The sequence below is a fragment of the Aphidius gifuensis genome, linkage group LG1, assembly GCF_014905175.1.
Source record: "Aphidius gifuensis isolate YNYX2018 linkage group LG1, ASM1490517v1, whole genome shotgun sequence".
Taxonomy (NCBI): domain Eukaryota; kingdom Metazoa; phylum Arthropoda; class Insecta; order Hymenoptera; family Braconidae; genus Aphidius; species Aphidius gifuensis.
In genome coordinates, this window is record NC_057788.1 from 11,707,756 (window position 1) to 11,728,342 (window position 20,587).

A 20,587-nucleotide genomic window follows, 5' to 3' on the forward strand; every position below is an offset into this window, starting at 1 on the left:
AAATTTTCAAAGTATACATGTGTGCGTTACACACACTTACAAAAATTAAAAACTCACGTGCTTTTTTAGCTTTTGCGCAAATGCGCGATCATGATGCGCCAACAAAAAATTGACGAAAGAACGCACCTAATAAAACTGGAAGCCGAACTTCGTGTCACCGAGAGAGAAACTCAATGGTTGGGATGTTGTCCTTGTCGGTACAGTCACGTCAACTATAATTGGTTGAGACTACTGAAATATAATGTTACTTTTATACCGTGTAGTACTAGTTTGTTTTGACGTTGACTGTACACGATTTAATGTGCGCATGCGTGAGTGAGGGGAATAGGGGGACGTTCCAAAAATCATTCGGAAACCCGGAAGTTCAAGATTGTGATCATAGTAAATTTTAGATATTTTGTTGTGGTAGACATGATTTTTTGTTCATGTATTTTTATAGGCACAAAACAATAAATTATTATTGTTTAATTATTAATAATAATTATAAAAATACTTTTCACAACTGTAATAAGTAACAAAAGTAAATGGCATATGAATATGGCTGTTTTTGTTGTTTACAATATCTTCAGTAACCTCTAGTTACTTATAAGTTTATTTTATCACTATATTTTTTCGTCTACTGCGCCGCTTCCGGGTTTCCGAGTGATTTTTAGAACGTCCCCTAGGTGCTTTTTTTTGTGTGTTTATTTTTTTTCACTTCAATGCGCATGATCATGCACATGCTCATATTATGCAAACTTGAGGAGAGAACAGTGGCGTCGAACGAATAATTCTTAAAAAATAAGAAATAAAATATGGCTAATCCAGCCCTTCATGCCCTACGCTGTTGCAAAATGACTTTTTGCTGACTGCGCATTCAACTGCGCCTGCGCGAAAATAAATAGAAAAAAAATAAATACACAAAAGAAAGCACGGAAAGCACCTAATGCCCCTAAGCATGGGAGTTCACTGGAGTTCACCTTCCAGCACCCGTATTCACGGGGCAAAATTGTTCTCATTAGGGCTTTTTTTTTCCGCTGATGGCGCTTGACAAAATTTTTTTTATATAGATTTCATATAAAGTTAAAACGCCACCATCGCCCTAATGAGAACATCCTCTGCACCCGTATTCACGGGGCAAAATTGTTCTCATTAGGGCTTTTTTTTTCCGCTGATGGCGCTTGACAAAATTTTTTTTATATAGATTTCACATAGAAAAGCTCCACAAACGCCACCATCGGAAAAAAAAAGCCCTAATGAGAACATCCTCTGAATACGGGTGCTGAATACGGGTGCAGCACCCGTATTCACAGGGCATATTTTATGCAATTTAGGGCTTTTTTTTGCCACTGATGGCGCTTATAAATTTTTTTTTATATAAATTTTACATATAAAAGCTCCACAAGCGCTACCGGTGGATGAAAAAAGCTCTAAATTGTAATGCCCTGTGAATACGGGTGCAGACTGCAGTTTTATTATATTTCAGTGTATACTACACGTGTAACTTACACGGTATCTTATCAGTTATCTACAAACCCATCACTGCATATATAGATAGAACCAAGAAATGACTAGAGGTCTCTAGTCTTCTTGGATAGAACTATGTTTACATATTACATAGAACTTAGAAGTTAGAGCAGGTTAGAACTTCACTCTTCTTCTATGTAGTGTACCGGTCAAAATAATACAGATACACAAAATAAATAAAAAAAAACAACAAATTCAACTAATTAATTAAAATGTCAAAATTCTTTGCATGGTTTGCAACACCTGTCGGAAAAAAATTTGTTGGTATTGCTGCAGTAACAACAACATGTGGAGTTTTTTCAGCTCACTATTTTCCACAAACATTTTTACTAAAAAACTACTACCATGATTTCGTAACAATGCGCAAGTATGAACAAAGTACTTTTTAAATAAGTTAATTAACAATTAAAACTAATCTTTCAAATAGATATTATAAACAGGCTTCAAATTTAATGTCTAAGTTAATCAAAAATATACCTACATGATTATTTCAACAATCATTTTGTCGTCTTATTCTTTTTTAATACCTTGATGGAACTGGCATTAATAACAATACTTTTTATTAATTCACCTAGCTTTAGATGTACCTGTTAATAATATCTCGTATTAATATTTTTAATTGGAAGCCCTTAATTTTGAAATATTAATTCTTTCAGAAATGGAAATCCTCTTCCTGTAACGCCAAAATTGACAGCACTTGTCAATGAAGTTTTTGATGATTTGAAGTTAGATGAATACAAAAGAGTAATTATCAAACCATTTATGGTTTTTGGCTTTGACGTTTGGCATGCAGGATTTTTGTCATCTCGTTTTGGATCTCTCATTGGTTTACCAATAAATTTTACATATACTGACGAAAAATTAATTAACAAAGAATCAATATTAATTAACAACGAGCCAGTCGAGTGGAATAGTGAAGAGGCCAAACAATTAATTGATTCTTTAATGTTATCAGAGGAAGCTAAAAAATATGCAATTGCAAGAGAAATACTGATGACAGATAATACAAACGTTACAACTCAAGCTATTGTTTCATCTTTATTGGTTGGTGCCTGTTATGGTTTTACTTCTCACTTAAATGAAAGTCTAAAAAATTTTCAAAAACCACAATCATTGCGTGTATTATTTTACGGTATAATGGGTACATTTTTTTGGGGACTTTGGACAATGCAAAAAGATGCATGGACAAGATATATTGAGGCTGACGTTGATAAATTATTGGCACAATTAGGTCCAGTATATGTTAAAGGTGGACATGAATATTATGAAAAATTAGCAAAACGTAATGCTGCACTTAGAAGACTTCTTGGTGGTGAAGGACAAAATTTATATACAGCAAATGGTAATGAAGTAATTTGGCTTCGACAAAAACGACTTCCTGTTTCTTATAGAAAACAATACTTCGGCGATTTATTAAAAAATTACGAAGTCACTAATGCTCAAGCATCATAGTTGCACTTATAATTATTATTGATTTTTAAATAAAAAATTTGTAAATATGATTAATGAATTTATCATTATTATTTATTTATAAGGCATTTTTTCCTTCTTTTGTCATCAAAATATTGATTAATTATAATTACATATTTATTTACATAGAATAATAATAATAATAATAATTTGATTGATTGGTTATAAATATTTGTTTACACTATATATTTAAAAAGTTTAATTATTCTGATAACATGCATTTTCATTGTATGTACATTAAAATAAAATAAATAAATTCTACAATGGTAAAATAAAAAATTATTGCATTTGGACCAACGTATTGTTTTTTTTTTTAAATTTTTTTCGGTAAGTATATTAAATTATCGTAAGTATAAAACTTTTACGCAAGTCTCAATGAACCTAATAACGTTAACTTGTCTTCTTCTTTTTTAAGTATTTTGTTTGTTTGATCTTGATCAAATTTAACAACTGCTGCAATAACTCTAGCAAGCACCAAGGTTTCCCGACCCATCATATATTCATAAAGAATATTTCTCAGATATTCAATCTCAGTTGAGTCTTCAAGAGTATCATGTCGGAGTTTTATGATTTTACGTAGCTCGGTTAATTCTCGTCGTTGAGACATAACTGTCTGTTGAAGTGAATGGAATGATCCTGTATTTGATTGAACAGCTGCCATTGCAACTCTTGACATATTTTCCAATTCCTTTAAATAAATAATTGATTATTAATTAGATAATTGGATTAAATGTTTACACAGTAAATAATGTGGGTAGTAATTTTAGTATTTTAAACGGAATTTAATAAAGAAAAAAATAAAAAATGGGAAAGCAATAAATTCATTACTAATGCCTAATTACTAATTACCTCAGATTTTTGGTCTAATTTTTCATCAGTCTGTAACAAAATAGCCAATAAAATAAAAATAAAATTGAGCAAAAAATAGCAGGCATAAATAATATTATATTCGAAAGCAAAAACAAATATAACATCTAAATAAAACATTCATACATATCAACATTTTACTTACAAGCTTGTCATTTTGCCACTCTTTAGTCAATTCTTTAATGTTATCGTCATGTTTAGCCTCTAATTGGCTGATTTTTTGCTGAATAATTGCTTGCCACTTTTTTTCAATATCACGCAACTCAGCAGCATGTGAATCTTTGATATTTGCAATTGTTGCAACAAGTTTTTCGATTTCTCTCATTGTATCATCGCTTTGTTCTCTTTTTAAACTTTCAATTTCTTCGGATTTTGCTGTCAATTCAACTTGAAAATCTTTCAATTGTTCTTTATATTGTTGTACTAAATCAGACTCATAATTTTGTTGACGATCTGAAAAAAAAGAAAAAGTATTAATTAATACATTACCAAAATTGAACTAGTTGGATTTCTAATAAATTGGTAACATTAAATTTTTTAAAACTAAGTGCAAATTTATCTGACATTAATTGTGAACACGTTAAAAATTTTCCAACTTGAAAGAATAATTTTTTTGTCAACTCAACAGCCAATTATTTCTAAAGAAAAATGAATTAATAAGTGTTTGAATGACATTAAAACGTAACACTATTTTGTTGATATTCTCACGAATTTTACGTTTAGTAAATGTTGAGTATACATTTCGAATTTGCAATATATTGACAACAATCATACTTTGATAAAAGTTGAAAAAATTCGTTATTAAATTGTTAGAATGATAAGACAAGTTGAAGAAGAAAAGACACAAACACAAACTTACCAAATTTTTTATTCAATGCTGCTTGTAATTGTTCATCTTTATCATGCAATTGTGCTTGGAATTCTTTAACTAATTGTTGCATACGCATACCCTGCTCAGTTTCTACTGTTTTTATTTGATCTTTAAGACTATTAGTTTCTTTTTTTATTTCTTCATTTAATATTTCCATTTGAGACTCTTTTGCTTGTGATGTTATAAGTTTTGTTTCACGATCCTGCAATTGTGCCTGAATTTCTTGGATAAGTTTTCTCAAACGATCTTCTTCTTCACATGAAATACTATTGTTTTTGTTATCAGTAAGTTGATTCTTTCTATCATCCAACTGTGCCTCTAATGTTTCTGAGTGTTTTTTCAATTCCTCTATTACCTGTGTAGTCCAAGCTTCTTTTTCTAATAGTTCATTTAATTCTTTATTTTTTCGGTCATATTTATCATTAAAATCTGCTTGAAGCAATTTTATTCTATTTTCTAAAGACTGTACATTATTTTTTAGTTCTTCAATTTCTGCCAAATGTTTATTAGAAAGTTGTTCCATATCAAAAATTCGTGATTGATATTCTGTCTCAGATTTTTGAAGTTGATTGTTTGATTCTTTAAGCTCTTTCAATTGTACTTCGGCATTTTCTTTTTCTATTTCAATTTCATTTAATTTTGTTTTTAAAATGACATTTTCTTTACGTTGATTTTGCAAAATTAAAGACTCTTCACCAAGTGTTTTTATTTGATCTTTTAATATCTCATTTTCACTCAAAAGTTGAGATAATTTTTCCTCTAATTCAATGCTTTTTTCTTGAATATTTTCAAGTTCTTTATTGACTTTGACTAAGTTTTCATTTTCAGCCGTAACTTGTTCAAGTTTTATTAAATAATTTTTAGCACTCTCTTCATGAGTTTTTGCTGATGTTTCAATATTTTTTAACAATATATTTTTACTTTCTGAATCTTGTAATTTTGCATTTATATCTTGAATAGCTTTAGTTTGTTTATTTTTTAAAATATTTAATTTTTCAATCATTTGATTTTTAGCTTCAAGAGTTTCTACCAATAATAATTTTTCAGTTTCAAGTTTACTATATTTTTCTTCAACATCTTTTAATTTTATTTCTATTGCTTCATTGTTGTTTTGACTTGATCGATTATCTTCCAATATTTTTGATATTTCATCATCTTTAGAAGATAATTTATTTTCCAATTCTTGTATATTATTTTCAAAGGCAATTTTTTGATTATCAAATTCATTTTTCAGCTTTTCTTGATCTACACCATCTTGAATATTTTCATCGGTTAGTCGTTTGCATTCAGCTGCAAGATCTCGTGATTTTTCTAAACTTTCTTCCAATAATTTTGTGTGATTTTCAATTTGCAATTTTATTTGAGTTAATTCTTCATTTTGTTCGTTGAATTTTTGTTCCCAGGATAACAATCCAGTATCTTTTTCTTCAATCAATGTATTTTGTTTGAGAATTTCTGATCTCAAATTAATAACAGATTCTTCAGATATTTCAGTTTTTTTTTGCAATGTTTCATTTTCTACTTCTAGTGTTTTTAATTCTTCACTTTTTGTTTCAATGACTGATTGATACTCCAAAATTTCTAATTTAAATGCTTCAATTGATTTAGATGCTTCTTCCCAATTTAGTGTTAAATCTTTATTTTCAGCTTCTAATATTTTTGTTTTTTTAAGATTTTCTTCAAAAAGTTTTGAATAATTTTCACATTCTACTTTAAGATTCATCAATTCTTCATAATTTTTTTTTAATTCTGAATTTTCTAATTGTAAATCATCTGACTGTTTTAGACTTTCATTCAATTCCATTGCATATTTTTCACACTTCTCTTTTAATTGTTCGAGTTGTTGAATTTTTTCTGATGTAGTTTCATTCTGTATTTTATAATTATTTAAATCTTCTTTCGTTTTTTTTAGTTCAATTTTAGTTGATGACAATTCTTCTTGAAGTTTTTCAATATCTATATCAGTTAATTTATTTGTTTCTTCAATAATATTGAGTTTTTCTTTTTCAATATTTTCTAATTTCTTAGTATCTTTAATATTGCTCAAATGTTCTTCAAACAATTTTGTTAATGTCAAAATTTCATCTGATTGTTTATCCTTGTAATTGACAACTTGTGATTTAATTTCTTCACATGAAACTTTAAATGAATTAATAGTTTTTTTGTAATCTATAATATTTGCAATTAAACAAATTTTTTCACGTTTTAATTGATCAATATTTATTCCATTTTCTTTGAGTTTTTCACGAAGATCATTAATTGTTGAACGACAAGATTTTAATTCACTTTCAAGTCCAAGCAATTCAACTTTTTTACTGTCAATTTCATCAAGTAATTTTTCAGAATTTTCATTTACATTTGATTCTTTATCATTGAGAATTTTAATTTGATTATTTTGTGTTTCTATTTTTTCTTTTGCTTTTACAATTGCTGCTGTATATGCTTGAATTTTAGAATTAAGTTCGTCAATTTGTTGATTTTTTATTTTCAATTCATCTGATATTTGATTTTTTTCTTTTTCTTCAATTTCATTTATTTTTTTTTCTAATGAATTTTTTGTTTTTACCAATTCTTCTTCTACAATTTTCATGCATAATATTTCTTTTTCTAATTGTTCAATTTTTTTTTGATAATTTTGATTTTTTTCCAATTCATCTTGATACATTTTTTGTATTTTTTCACTATCGATGAGTTTTAATTTTTCCAATTCAATAGTAAGACTATCTTTTGTCACATTAAGTGTTTGGAGTTCTAAATTTAATTTTTTAATTTCTTCTTCTTTTTCTTCAAGTTCACGATGAATCGACCATTTGTTTTCAGCCAATGATATTACCGATTCTTCTTCTGTTTTTTTCATTGCACTTATTTGATTATTCAAATTACTAATTTCATCCCTTGCAGTCTTTAAATTGTCTTCAATATTTTTAATATCTTGAGATGTTTGTGAACGATAAATATCAAAGTCACGTTCAATAATACTTTTATCTTGAGTGATTTCTGATATTTTATCTTTATTTTTTTTTAATGATTCTTTATATTTTAACAAAATAGATTCCATTGTTTCTAATTTTGTTTTTAATTGTTCATTTTCAGCTTTCAATGCTTGTGATGATGATTCTTGATTAGAATCTTGTGGCTCTGTTGAAATATCAATAAGCATTTCTGTTTTACAATTTGGATCATCTTTTGAGTCATCAGGTTGATTTTGTAGAGACACTAATCCGTTAGCCTGTAAAAGCCTTACCTGCCAAAGAGCAGGTAAGATGAATAATATTAATAAAAAAAAAAAATTTAACAGTACGTTGTTGAAAATAGTTGAATCAAAAATTAATTCAAATTTAAGTATTTCTATTGATTCATCAATGTAAAACTGATTTCTGTAAACTTTCATCAAGTCGCTTTTTAATTGTTGAAATTTTCAATATTATTTCATTGTTGAAAGAATATTGCAAATTCGAAATACATTTCATATTTCGATTTTATAAACTGTTCTATTTTTAAATTACAATATTATAAGTACATACATTATTTTTCATAATAAATTTAACACGAGAATTTAATCAAAATGATTTTAATGAAAAGATTTCAGCGATAAAGATACTTTTATAAATAATTTTAAAAAATGAGACTTACTTTTGTATTTAGCGTATCAATAATATGATTTTTTTCTTCAATATCATTTCTGAAAGCATCTTCCAGATGAGCTTTCGCTTGTTGTTCTAATTGGGATTGCTCTTTAAGATTTGAAATTTTTCCCAATGCTTTTTCTCGTGTTTCAACTAACAATGTTTCCAATTTATTTTTCGCCCTTTCCATTTCACGATAATGATTTGCCAAATCTGTATATCTGCCACGATATTTATGATACCTCGTTTGAACTTTGCGATATGCTGAATAAAGCTGATCTTTTGATACTCTATCAAGCTGAGCCGAAATATTATCATCGGCTTCACTTGCTGACTGATCCATGTCTGACTGTAGATGATACATATTGTCAGGACTCTCGTAAATTGGAAATAACGATGATGCGTCAGAAGTACTTGTGATACTGCTTACTGATGATTTTCTAGATACACCTTGAGAATTCAATGATGGTGGTGTTAAATCCACACTTTGAAATCCGTGTTTTGCCGGACTGTTTTTTGGTGTTTCTGTTGACACAAAATAGTCCAAAATTAGTATTTTATTTGGTTAGGTTTACGGACTTTTATCACTAATAAAATGGTGACACGATAATATAATACACACCGTCCCCCTCTTCTGTCAAACTGAAGTTGTCGTTTGTTGCTGAGATATCTTGAATTGAACTGTTTGACATTGCTGGTGAAACTGCCTAATTTTGTTTTTATTTTTTTAATTAAATTATTATTAACACATTGAATAATAACAAATGCTAACTGTCAAAACTAAATACCTGGGCAAATTGCTGCATACTTGCTTGTAATCTTGCTGGTGATTGCTTCATTTCTTCAGCAAGTTTGTCTTTAAATTTTTTAAACATTTTTAAAGAAATTTAATATTTTTAATTTGATAATCTTTTTAGAAAATATAATAAACTTTTTAATTTATGTCTACGTGGAATGTTAACTAGAAGTAAAACTAGGACAAATAGTTTCTCATTATTCACATTCACGTGAAAGTTATATATTAGTAATTCATAGTGTCAATGATTCTATGATTAGAATTGATATTCTAATTGTTAAAGAACTAAAGAATTTATTTACTTTGAATTTAGTGAAACAAACATTATTAAGAGATTATTTATTTGTTTAACAATACACAAATTTGCACTGGTCATTGATTGTATTTCGGAAGAACAAATGAAAATAAGAAAAATAGCTGTATATTTATATGATATTGTCCAACATAATTAGGGCGATGACAGTAATGACGTCATACAAACAGATCGCAATATTACGGTATCTTTGACATCTCAATTTCATGACGGTTTTTTATAAGAAATTTCTTACGATTATGGGAAAAATATGGAAAAGTTTCTGCGCATGCGCAAGGCGATAAAAATTCGATTTATAGATAGCCAAGAAGACTAGAAATTTCTAGTCTTCTTGTAGATAGCGCAATGGGTGCATTCCTTTAATAAAAATTTTTTTTTCGCTCTGCAATTTCGCCCTGTAATACCGACCAAAATTTTATGGGGATATTATCATATCCGAGACAACATGTTTTTTTGTTGGTTTCTTACAGGAAATTTTCTCACGATTACGGGAAAAATACGGAAAAAATTCCTACGAGTGCGCAAAGTGGTTAAAAATCGAGTTGAAATATCGAAAAAACGGCTATTTATTGGTTGTATATCGTATAGTTGTTAAAATAACGAATAATTCCAGAATTTAATAATTGCAATCGATAGAGCTCGTCAAAGAGAAAAAAATGTCTTAAAAATTTATTCGATATCTCGAATAATTTTTGAGCTATGATAATTTAAAAATTTCGATATATTGATTTTTTTTTTAAAAAAAAATAAATGCAATCGATAAGGCTAGTCAAGAAAAAAAAAAAAGTCTACATAAAAATTTCGATATTTCGAATAGTTTTCGAGTTATAATAACTTATAAATTTCGTAATATTTTTTTTTAATTTTTATAACGGCAAACCATAAAATTCCCCAAGTTAAAAAAAAAATAATAAATTTCCATATCTCGAATAGTTATTGAATTATCGATATTTTTCCAAAAAAGTATACGAAAAGTAAAAAGTTTTCTGGGTAACGCCAACAATATATCCAAGTTTTTTTTTACTTAGCTATATTTTTTACTTAGCTATATTTTTTACTTAGCTATATTTTTAACTTAGCTATAAGATTGACTTAGTTATATTTATAGCCAAACATACAATATCTACATAATTTTACCAGCTATATTTTTTACTTAGCTATATTTTTTACCATCTATATTTTTTAACTTAGCTATATTTTTTACTTAGCTATATTTTTTTACTTAGCTATATTTTTTACTTAGCTATATTTTTTACTTAGCTATATTTTTAACTTAGCTATATTTTTTACTTAGCTATATATTTTACTTAGCTGTATTTATAGACAAACACACAATATCTACATAATTTTACCAGCTATATTTTTTACTTAGCTATATTTTTTACTTAGCTATATTTTTTACTTAGGTATATATTTTACTTAGCTATATTTTTTACTTAGCTATATTTTTTACTTAGCTATATATTTTACTTAGCTATATTTTTTACTTAGCTATATTTTTTACTTAGCTATATTTTTCACTTAGCTACATCTTTTTTTTCACAATCCCTTCTAAAACTGTATAATTTTTTGTAAAAATATCGATAATTCAATAACTATTCGAGATATGGAAATTTCTATTTGGACTTTTTTTTTTAACTTGGCGAATTTTATCGATTGCCGTTATAAAAATTGAAAAAAAAAAAAAAAAAATAATATATCGAAATTTATAAGTTATTATAACTCGAAAACTATTCGAAATATCGAAATTTTTATGTAGACTTTTTTTTTTTTCTTGACGAGCCTTATCGATTGCAGTTATTATATCCGAAAAAAAAAAAAAAAAATCAATATATCGAAATTTTTAAATTATCATAGCTCGAAAATTATTCGAGATATCGAAAAAATTTTTAAGACATTTTTTTCTCTTTGACGAGCTCTATTGATTGCAATTATTAAATTCTGGAATTATTCGTTATTTTAATAACTATACGATATACAATCAATAAATAGCCGTTTTTTCGATATTTCAACTCGATTTTTAACCACTTTGCGCACTCGTAGGAATTTTTTCCGTATTTTTCCCGTAATCGTGAGAAAATTTCCGATAAGAAACCAACAAAAAAACATGTTGTCTCGGATATGATAATCTTGCCAATTTTATAAGAAAAAGCTGTTTCTTGTAGTGGCAGTACTAGCACATGACATTATTTTTTTTGGCTTACAATTATTGGAAAAATTACCTGAATGACTGTTCAATATTTATGTCAAACTGAAATAAAAAGAGAATTTACTTGTTGTAATTGCTTGTTATTATCACATTGTTGTACAGAATATTATCGTAAATGTTCAAAGTCTGGAAAATTAAATAGAGGATTCTATCACTTTTGTCGTTGTTTCTGTTTCTAGTTTTTAGTTTTTAGTTTTTAGAAAAAAAATTTTTTATTGAAGGAATGCACCCAGTAGGTGCTTTCTTTTGTGTATTTATTTTTTTTCACTTCAATGCACATGATCATGCATATGCTCATATTATGCAAACTTGAGGAGAGAACAGTGGCGTCGAACAAATAATTCTTAAAAAATAAGAATTAAAATATGGCTAATCCAGCCCTTCATGTCCTACGCTGTTGCAAAGTGACTTTTTGCTGACTGCGCATTCAACTGCGCCTGCGCAAAAATAAATACACAAAAGAAAGCACCTAGCATAGGCAAATATAGGCTGCTTTCTTTCATGAACTTGGTGTTCAGCAGTCCAATTCACAGAGCATTACAATTTAGGGCTTTTTTTTCCACTGGCAGCGCTTGTGAAGCTTTTGTATATGAAATCTATATAAAAAAAATTTTACTAGCGCTATCAACGGCAAAAAAAAGCTCTAAATTGTAAAAAATTTGCCATGTGAATTGGACTGCCAGCACCCGTATTCAGCAGATCAATTCACAGGGCATTACAATTTAGGGCTTTTTTCCTCTACTGGCGGCGCTTGTAGAGCTTTTGTATGTGAAATCTATATAAAAAAAATTTGACAAGCGCCATCACCGGCAAAAAAAAGCCCTAAATTGTAAAAAATTTGCCCTGTGAATTGGACTGCAGAGGATGTTCTCATTAGGGCGTTTTTTTTCCGATGGTGGCGTTTGTGGAGCTTTTCTATGTGAAATCTATATAAAAAAAGTTTTGTCAAGCGCCATCAGCGGAAAAAAAGCCCTAATGAGAACAATTTTGCCCCGTGAATACGGGTGCGGAAGTTCAAGATTGTGATCATAGAAAACCGCTCCAAAATGCAACCGCTTTAAAAACGTATATTTATTATTGAGCATAGGGTATGATTTTGTGCGCATTCATTACGGTGCAGACAATCTCTCTCTCGCAGTCATACGCCTCGACAAAAATTTTTTGCGCATGTCCGAATAATCCGTTCAGTTCACACGTATACACAATGAATTTGTGTGCGTTGCCGAATGTTTCCGAGCTCCTACTCGAATAATAGGTGCTTTCTTTTGTGTATTAATTTTTTTCCACTTTCATGCGCCTGTCATGCAAACTTGTTGAGAGAACAGTGGCGTCGAACAAATAATTTTTCAAAAATAAGAATTAAAACATGGCTGATCCAGCCCCTCATGTCCTACGCTGTTGCAAACTGACTTTTTGCTGACTGCGCATTCATTTGCGCATGCGCGAAAATAAACAGGAAAAAAAATAAATACACACAAAAGAAAGCACCTAATAATTCGGACATGCGCAAAAGATGTCATAGAAACGACTTCGACAGAGATTGTGCACCTTAATAATGAATGCGGCACTTATGGGAAAGCATAGGCGATGCGCAATATTAGGTGCTTTCTTTTGTGTATTTATTTTTTTTCACTTTCTTGCGCATGATCATGCACATGCTTCTGTAATGCAAACTTGTTGAGAGAACAGTGGCGTCGAACAAATAATTTTTCCAAAATAAGAATTAATACATGGCTGATCCAGCCCCTAGTAGGTGCTTTCTTTTAGGTGTTTATTTTTTTTCACTTTAATGCGCATGATTATGCACATGCGTATGTCATGCAAAATTGAGAAGAGAGCAGTGGCGTCGAAACAAATAATTCTTAAAAAATAAGAATTAAAACATGGCTGATCCAGCTCCTTATGTCCTACGCTGTTGCAATCTGACTTTTTGCCGACTGCGCATTTAACTGCGCATGCGCGAAAATAAACAGGAAAAAAAAATAAACACTCAAAAGAAAGCACCTATAGTAGTTTAAATATTTATATATGTTTAAAAATGCGAAAAATATAAAACATGTAAATTAACAACCCAGCACCCGTATTCAGAGGATGTTCTCATTAGGGCTTTTTTTTCCGATGGCGGTGCTTGTGAACTTTTTATATAGATTTTACATAGAAAAGCTTCACAAGCGCCACCATCGGAACAAAAAAGCCCTAATGAGAACATCCTCTGAATACGGGTGCTGCATGGCGTATGTAACTGACTGTATATCATAAGGCGTGTGGCCACTAGCATAGTTTTTCGAACAAGTTCTATGCCATAGTCCATTTATTACCAGAAACAACTGACTTTTTCAGTGATAACTGGGAATAATCTAGATGTTTCTGGTAATAAATGGACTATGGCCTAGAACTTGTTCGAAAAACTATCCTAGTGGCGTATCATACGTATGATTGTATGATACCCCGAAAATCGTCGAATTACCCATCTGGGGGACGTTCCAAAAATCACTCGGAAACTCGGAAGGTCAAGATTGTGATCATAGAAAATTTTTGATATTTTGTTGTGGTAGACATGATTTTTTGTTCATGTATTTTTATAGGCACAAAACAATAAATTATTATTGTTTAATTATTAATAATAATTATAAAAAATACTTTTCACAATTGTAATAAGTAACAAAAGTAAATGGCATATGCAATATGGCTGTTTTTGTTGCTTACAATATCTACAGTATCCTCTAGTTACTTTTAAGTTTATTTTATCTCTATATTTTTTCATCTACTGCGCCGGTCCGGGTTTCCGAGTGATTTTTGGAACGTCCCCACTGTTATTTACCCAACATTATACATACATACATACATACATGTAGTGGATACTACTCTTAAATTGTCTTAAATAGAATATAGAAAGATTATTTATTTATTTACAAACATATAAACAAAATATAAACAAACAATAAGGATAAAAAATACTATTTATTATTTTTGACAGTATCATGAATAAAGATAAAAGGTAAAAAAAATTAAAGTTTTCTTCATTGATCTAGCACTACGTATGTAAACGTTACATCTCAATTATATAAAGATGCTTTTAGGTTATATTGTTGAATATTAGTTATTAAAATTACTTTTAAAAACATAGAAATTTATTGATGTACTCGTGGTGAAAATAAATATTGAATTCACTTAAATCTAAAAATTTTATTTGCAGATTTGGCCTGATATTACCAAACAAAACTCAACTGTCAACTCCAACTGCCAAAAACATATTCTGTGATGAAGATGATTCCGATGAAAGTAATGGATTACATTCGATAGAAGTAAATTCAAAACCATGTGCTGGGAATAATTCTCGTGTAAAAAAACAAACTCGATTAAATATTCAAAAGGCAATAGCTGATGACCCTACAATTTATCAGTATGACGAAGTCTATGATGAAATGGAGCGTAAGAAAGACGATAAAAAAGATGTAAATAAAAAAGAATCGAAAAAGCCAAAATATGTTGCAAACCTTTTAAAAGCTGCTGAAAAACGTAGGCAGGATTATGATCAGCGCATTGAAAGAATGGTGCAAAAAGAACGTGAAGCTGAAGGTGAAAAATTTGCAGATAAGGAAAGTTTTGTGACATCAGCCTATAGACAACAATTGGAAGAACGAAAAAAATTAAATGCAGAACAAGAGAAAATTGACAGACTTGAAGAAATATGTGATGTCACAAAGCAAAAAGACATGTCAGGATTTTATCGAGGATTATATGCTCAAACTATCGATAAAAAGAACAACACTGAAGATACTAAAGTAGCAGATTCAAATGATGAAAATCATGACTCAAAACTGGCTAGTATCGATAAAGATGATGTTCTGTCTTCTTCCTCGTGTTCTGATTCTGAAGATGTTCAAAAAAAGAATATAAGCAATTCGACAAGACGAAAAAGTAGACATTATAGAAAACGTGCTGTTGAAGAAGAAGAAGAAGAAGAGGAAGAAGAAGAAGAAGTCGACTCAACATCAGATGAAGAACAATCCGAAAACAATCACAAGAATATAGATAAAAGTCACAAAGAAAGCGAATATAGATATACTGAAGATACATCACCAGCTGAAAAAAAATCAAGACTATCAGTAGAACCAGAAAATGAAAAAAACACAACTTCCAATCAAAACACTGATGAAAAAGACAATGCTTCACCCAATGTTATTTTAGATAGTAAATCAGAAGTGAATGAAAAGTTAATTGATACTGAAAAAGAATTAGAAAATAAAGTCTCTATTTGGGAAAAAAGAACAGTTGGTGAAGTATATATTAATGCTGTACAGAGATATCACGCTCGAAAAGCTCTTCAAGCATCTTCATAATTTATAAAATAAAGTTGAATCGAAAAAGATTCTGTCTTATTGTAAATTTTTCTTGACTTTCAAATTAATTATACTGTAAATTGAACTTCTAAAATAAGTAATAAAATACAAAGTACTAATGTAAACGAATTATTTTAGAAAACAAAAAAAGCTTGTCTTGATCTTTTTTTATTTAAATTTCCTTTTAATTTATCATGAGCATTCTTTAAATGTTGGTCAGCAACAGCTGATTTCTCTTTATCTTTCTTTACTATTCATAAATTTAACACTCGATTTTCTTATTGATCCTGAATACAACGGTATATTTTTACTACCTTGTTGATTCAGTTAAATTTGATATTTTTTGCTTTTGCATTGAATTAAGTAGTTATTTTGATCAAATAATATCATAACGAAATACCAATCAACCGAAAAAAACACTTGTAAAAAACTTAATGAAATAATAAATTAAAATTTATTAATTTTTTGTATTCATACATTCTTTGTCCTGCCGAATATTGATTTACTCTTGATTTATTATTATAATTTTTTTACCAGACCTTGCATTGGTGGTTTTTTTGGTGGGCACAATCGTTATAGCATTCTAAATTTCACTAGGTATGTTTTCTTTTTGATCAGCTCAAGCTCCACTTTGATGTAGGTTTTCTCGTAATGCTCATTCTCAATTTAGGCATTCACCCAATAAAATAATTGAGTATCAATGTGCCCGAAAGGAAAGAAGTGCAATGCAACAAAAAAAAAACACCGATAAATTTTTAACGTGAGACCCTTCTCGGGTATCATATTTTTATTGCTTAATTGAATCACGACGAAAATACTATAATTAATTTTGACTATTTTTTTTCAATTTTAACATTCATTATCAACTTCTTCATGATGTTGATTGAATGACTCAGTGAAATATTATACAGCTTGTAAATTTGTAAGAAAATATTATTGTTATATAATTATGAAGTGATAATAAATAGAGAAAATTGTGAACTAGATAATGAAATAAACGTTAACTCGTTGCTTCATAGCGATTCATGTGAATAGCATGTTTTTCCGAGTGATAAGTTTTAAATATTTGACTTAAAACAGGTGATACTTCTGGATCATTAATCCAAACACTTGTTGATGAAGGTGTTTCTAGAATTGACAAATAGGCTAGTAACATTTTTGGATTGGTCAGACTAAGTTGTATATGAGGATTATTCATAATTGCAGTGTAAATAGCTCCATCAGGATCAAGACCTTCATCCAAGTCTTGAAGACTTTTTCTTCTAGCACCAAGTAGCCATTCACAAGCATTATTTTGATTATTACCAGTTACTTTTAATACTTCAATGACATTTTTTTCATCAAAACCCATTTCAACAAGTGACTCTTTAATTCTTGAACTTGGTCGAAAATCTAAACGTTTGTATTCTCGAAAACTTTCTAAAAGTAAACTCACAGCTTCTATTAAATTTTCTTCTTTTTTTATACCATGTCGTGTGCTTTTGAATATATCAATACAAGTATCTTTAATTGATTTTCTACGAACTGAAGGTGCTGAGCCAGATGATGATGAACTTGGTTCAGGTAAAGTAATATTTTCTGCTTCATCGATTGATGGCAATTCATCTTCATCTTGATCATCTGGATCATCTTGATGCTCAATAAGCCATTCAAGTGCCTCAGACGCATTCATTTTTCGTAATCGAAGTGCTTTAAGAACTTTTTTTTCTGTAAAACCAATGTCCATAAGATATTTAACTGTTTTTGGATCATTTGGAGGTTTACATCGTATTTCTAATTTTTCACGTATTAATTCATAAACTTTTGTTGCTTCTGGACTGTGCATGAGAATTTTTGCTGATGCTTGAACAAGCGTTATAAGTATTTTTCTTATTTCACTTTGAAAATCAGCTGGGCAATCAGTTGATGGTGTTGGTTTTGGTGGATTTGATGGTGGTAAGTGACTTGTTGCTTCAGATATTGTTTCGAATGTTGGACCACGTAATGATTCTTCAAGATTTTCTTTAATACTAAGTGATCTTATTTCTACCATCATTATTTCATCTTTTGGTTTAACATCTTCATCATTTAGTTTTTTATCATCAGTAAGATGTTTTAACTTTTCAGCATGAACAAGACGAATATTTGATGATGTTTTTGAAGAATCAGAACCATAAAAACTTTCTGTTGCTATCAACTTTAATTTTTCAATAGTAAAATCTGGTTTTACTAAAATTCTCATCACATCACCTTCTAAACTAAAAAAAAAAGAGAAAAATACCATAAATATTATTTTTCAATAAATCAGCAATTTTTAAGAGTAATAATAATAATTGTTGTTTATTTATTTTTTACCTAATAACATGGACATTAAAAGTATCAGATGAACTGGCATCATTCATAAACATGTTACTATTATTTTTTTTATCAGATAAATCATCACTGGTAGAAAGAGTCAAAGACTTCCTTTCGGATGTCTTTGAGCTCTTTCTGCTATGCCAGGCTTCGGCAATCTGCTCTCGCACCCATGGGATCATCAAACTGACCTAGAAAAAAAAAAAGAAAACAATAAGTATTTGAATCGAAATTGCACCAATACGAACAATCTGTATTTTTTATTTATTTATTACCTACAACTTATTTTTTCTCAGATTATTCTATTTTAATTTTTATTTAATTGTTTTATTACCTTGACTTAAAAAATTGTGATTACAAAAAATTTTTGACGTTTTTTATTAAAGGCTGATGATTTTATTTACCGAACTGACAGTTTTATGTTTACATTTGTCATCGCTCTATAATTTTGTTTACGTTAGAAAATTATAAACAAGTTTACCATAACTTATCAGACAGAAGATACTTTTCTTTATTTTTTATTTTTAATAGTTAATAATTAATTGTTATTCATTCTTAATTAAATTATCTTATTTCAACTGTGAATTTATTGAACAATTTGTGATATTTATTAGAAAAAAAAACTGACAGAGAAAAGTCGACATGGCTATTCAATATTCGCACATATACATAAATTGATACATAGAAACACCAGTGTGTTGGACTGTTGGGTAATACCAGTGCTGGGTAAAAAAGATACCGTGTAATTTACAATAATTTACCTGGCTTGGTTTCTGACATGATGTAACTTATATCAAGCGTTCACTGCGCTACGGTACATAACTTGTATATTTGTTAAATAAATAATAATAATGATAAAAATTGGATACTTTTATTATTTTCTATGTAATATAATTTAATATACCTAAATAAATAAATAAATGATGAACCATAAAATATTTGTTTAGTATTATATTTATTATTATGATATTATTATTTATGTTAATTGACGATATACATTGTATACCATTATAATAATCAAGGAATATTATGCAAATATTAGGTGCTTTCTTTTGTGTATTTATTTTTTTTCCTATTTATTTTCGCGCATGCGAAGTTAAATGCGCTGTCAGCAAAAAGTCAGTTTGCAACAGCGTAGCACATGAGGGGCTGATCAGTTATATGTTAATTCTTATTTTTAAAGAATTATTCGTTCTACGCCACCGCTCTTTCCTCATGTTTGAATAATATGCGCATGTGCATGATCATGCGCATTAAAGTCAAAAAAAATAAACACCCAAAAGAAAGCACCTATAGATGCTTTCTTATAGCTGTTTATTTTGTTTCCTATTGATTTTTGCGCATGCATAGTCGAATGGGCAGTCAGCAAAAAGTCAGATTGCAACAGCGTAGCACATGAGGGGCTGAATCAGCCATGTTTTAATTCTTATTTTTCAAGAATTATTCGTTCGACGCCACTGCTCTCTCCTCATGTTTACATAATATGCGCATGAAAGTCAATAAAAATAAATACCCAAAAGAAAGCACCTAATGGTCTCTCCTCTTGTTTGCATGATATGCGCATTGAAGTGAAAAAAAAACACCCAAAAGGAAGCACCTTTTTTCACTCTTTGACTGCTTTGTCTTTTTTCTCTCTCACATTTGCTCACATTATCCATTAGAAATTGAAATGCGGAGTACTCATCAGCGCATAAGGCGGCTCTCCTTCAACGGTTTTAAGTTGACCAATCAGAATCAATAGGTGCTTTCTTTTGGGTGTTTATTTTTTTTCACTTCAATGCGCATGATCATGCACATGCGTATGTCATGCAAAATTGAGAAGAGAGCAGTGGCGTCGAAACAAATAATTCTTAAAAAATAAGAATTAAAACATGGCTGATCCTGCTCCTTATGTCCTACGCTGTTGCAATCTGACTTTTTGCCGACTGCGCATTTAACTGCGCATGCGCGAAAATAAACAGGAAGCACCTATGATGAAACCGGCCAAAGAGAGGCGCGACAGCTATTTCATGTAAACCATGAACAGAGATATAATTAAGCTAATACTATACATGGTTTACATGAAAGCTGTCGCGCCTCTCTTTGGCCGGTTTCATCATATCATTATGGCATCTGAATCCACGTGTGTGTTTACGCGCCTTGCCCCTTGGATTAAATTGTTTTTGTTTGTTTAATTAATTCAAAATTCGAACGCTAGTTAGAGCCAAACAGAGCCAAATCATAAATTCGCTCGATGAATGCGCAGCTGCAAA

General features: G+C 29.5%; 4 protein-coding genes across 9 annotated transcripts; 2 read left to right on the plus strand and 2 right to left on the minus strand.

The window, feature by feature from the left end:
- The first annotated feature begins 1,478 nt into the window (after nucleotides 1–1,478).
- LOC122848644 (transmembrane protein 177) lies at nucleotides 1,479–3,008 on the plus strand. The gene is made up of 2 exons (XM_044146871.1): nucleotides 1,479–1,873; nucleotides 2,163–3,008. Exons 1-2 carry the CDS (start codon nucleotides 1,719–1,721, stop codon nucleotides 2,956–2,958), a joined length of 951 nt encoding a protein of 316 aa, XP_044002806.1. The 5' UTR covers nucleotides 1,479–1,718; the 3' UTR covers nucleotides 2,959–3,008.
- A 4-nt stretch (nucleotides 3,009–3,012) lies between these two features.
- Nucleotides 3,013–9,597, minus strand: LOC122848632 (golgin subfamily A member 4-like). Of its 3 annotated transcripts, none has more exons than XM_044146841.1 (7): nucleotides 9,129–9,596; nucleotides 8,963–9,047; nucleotides 8,348–8,865; nucleotides 4,703–7,958; nucleotides 3,989–4,296; nucleotides 3,826–3,855; nucleotides 3,013–3,664 (listed from the first exon to the last, which is right to left on the minus strand). In XM_044146841.1, exons 1-7 carry the CDS (start codon nucleotides 9,213–9,215, stop codon nucleotides 3,338–3,340), a joined length of 4,611 nt encoding a protein of 1,536 aa, XP_044002776.1. In that variant the 5' UTR covers nucleotides 9,216–9,596; the 3' UTR covers nucleotides 3,013–3,337. The 3 variants fall into 3 exon arrangements, with proteins under 3 accessions (XP_044002776.1, XP_044002784.1, XP_044002793.1); XM_044146849.1 differs by having other exon boundaries at nucleotides 3,135–3,664; nucleotides 4,703–7,943; nucleotides 9,129–9,597; XM_044146858.1 differs by lacking the exon at nucleotides 3,826–3,855 and having other exon boundaries at nucleotides 3,135–3,664; nucleotides 9,129–9,597.
- A 4,886-nt stretch (nucleotides 9,598–14,483) lies between these two features.
- LOC122848677 (nuclear speckle splicing regulatory protein 1) lies at nucleotides 14,484–16,163 on the plus strand. Its single transcript, XM_044146913.1, has 2 exons — nucleotides 14,484–14,656; nucleotides 14,855–16,163. The coding sequence occupies exons 1-2, from the start codon at nucleotides 14,640–14,642 to the stop codon at nucleotides 15,999–16,001; spliced, it is 1,164 nt and encodes a 387-aa protein (XP_044002848.1). The 5' UTR covers nucleotides 14,484–14,639; the 3' UTR covers nucleotides 16,002–16,163.
- On the minus strand, nucleotides 16,134–19,408 carry LOC122848652 (ubiquitin-associated domain-containing protein 1). Of its 4 annotated transcripts, none has more exons than XM_044146895.1 (3): nucleotides 18,670–19,010; nucleotides 18,336–18,526; nucleotides 16,134–18,238 (listed from the first exon to the last, which is right to left on the minus strand). In XM_044146895.1, exons 2-3 carry the CDS (start codon nucleotides 18,515–18,517, stop codon nucleotides 17,002–17,004), a joined length of 1,419 nt encoding a protein of 472 aa, XP_044002830.1. In that variant the 5' UTR covers nucleotides 18,518–18,526; nucleotides 18,670–19,010; the 3' UTR covers nucleotides 16,134–17,001. The 4 variants fall into 4 exon arrangements, with proteins under 4 accessions (XP_044002830.1, XP_044002822.1, XP_044002817.1 ...); XM_044146887.1 differs by lacking the exon at nucleotides 18,670–19,010 and adding an exon at nucleotides 19,097–19,408 and having other exon boundaries at nucleotides 16,436–18,238; XM_044146882.1 differs by having other exon boundaries at nucleotides 16,436–18,238; nucleotides 18,611–18,997.
- Between the last annotated feature and the right edge of the window lie 1,179 nt (nucleotides 19,409–20,587).

What these genes read in the sequence shown, in the direction of transcription:
- LOC122848652 (XM_044146895.1), bottom strand. Translation starts at nt 18,517, where the DNA reads ATGATCCCATGGGTGCGAGAGCAGATTGCCGAAGCCTGGCATAGCAGA. An exon ending in TTTAATGTCCATGTTATTAG is followed by an intron (nt 18,239 to 18,335) that starts GTAAAAAATAAA and finishes TTTTTTTTTTAG; the next exon opens with TTTAGAAGGTGATGTGATGA.
- LOC122848644 (XM_044146871.1), top strand. Translation starts at nt 1,719, where the DNA reads ATGTCAAAATTCTTTGCATGGTTTGCAACACCTGTCGGAAAAAAATTT. An exon ending in GATTTCGTAACAATGCGCAA is followed by an intron (nt 1,874 to 2,162) that starts GTATGAACAAAG and finishes TAATTCTTTCAG; the next exon opens with AAATGGAAATCCTCTTCCTG.
- LOC122848632 (XM_044146841.1), bottom strand. Translation starts at nt 9,215, where the DNA reads ATGTTTAAAAAATTTAAAGACAAACTTGCTGAAGAAATGAAGCAATCA. An exon ending in TTTGACAGAAGAGGGGGACG is followed by an intron (nt 8,866 to 8,962) that starts GTGTGTATTATA and finishes TTGTGTCAACAG; the next exon opens with AAACACCAAAAAACAGTCCG. An exon ending in AGTGGCAAAATGACAAGCTT is followed by an intron (nt 3,856 to 3,988) that starts GTAAGTAAAATG and finishes ATTTTGTTACAG; the next exon opens with ACTGATGAAAAATTAGACCA.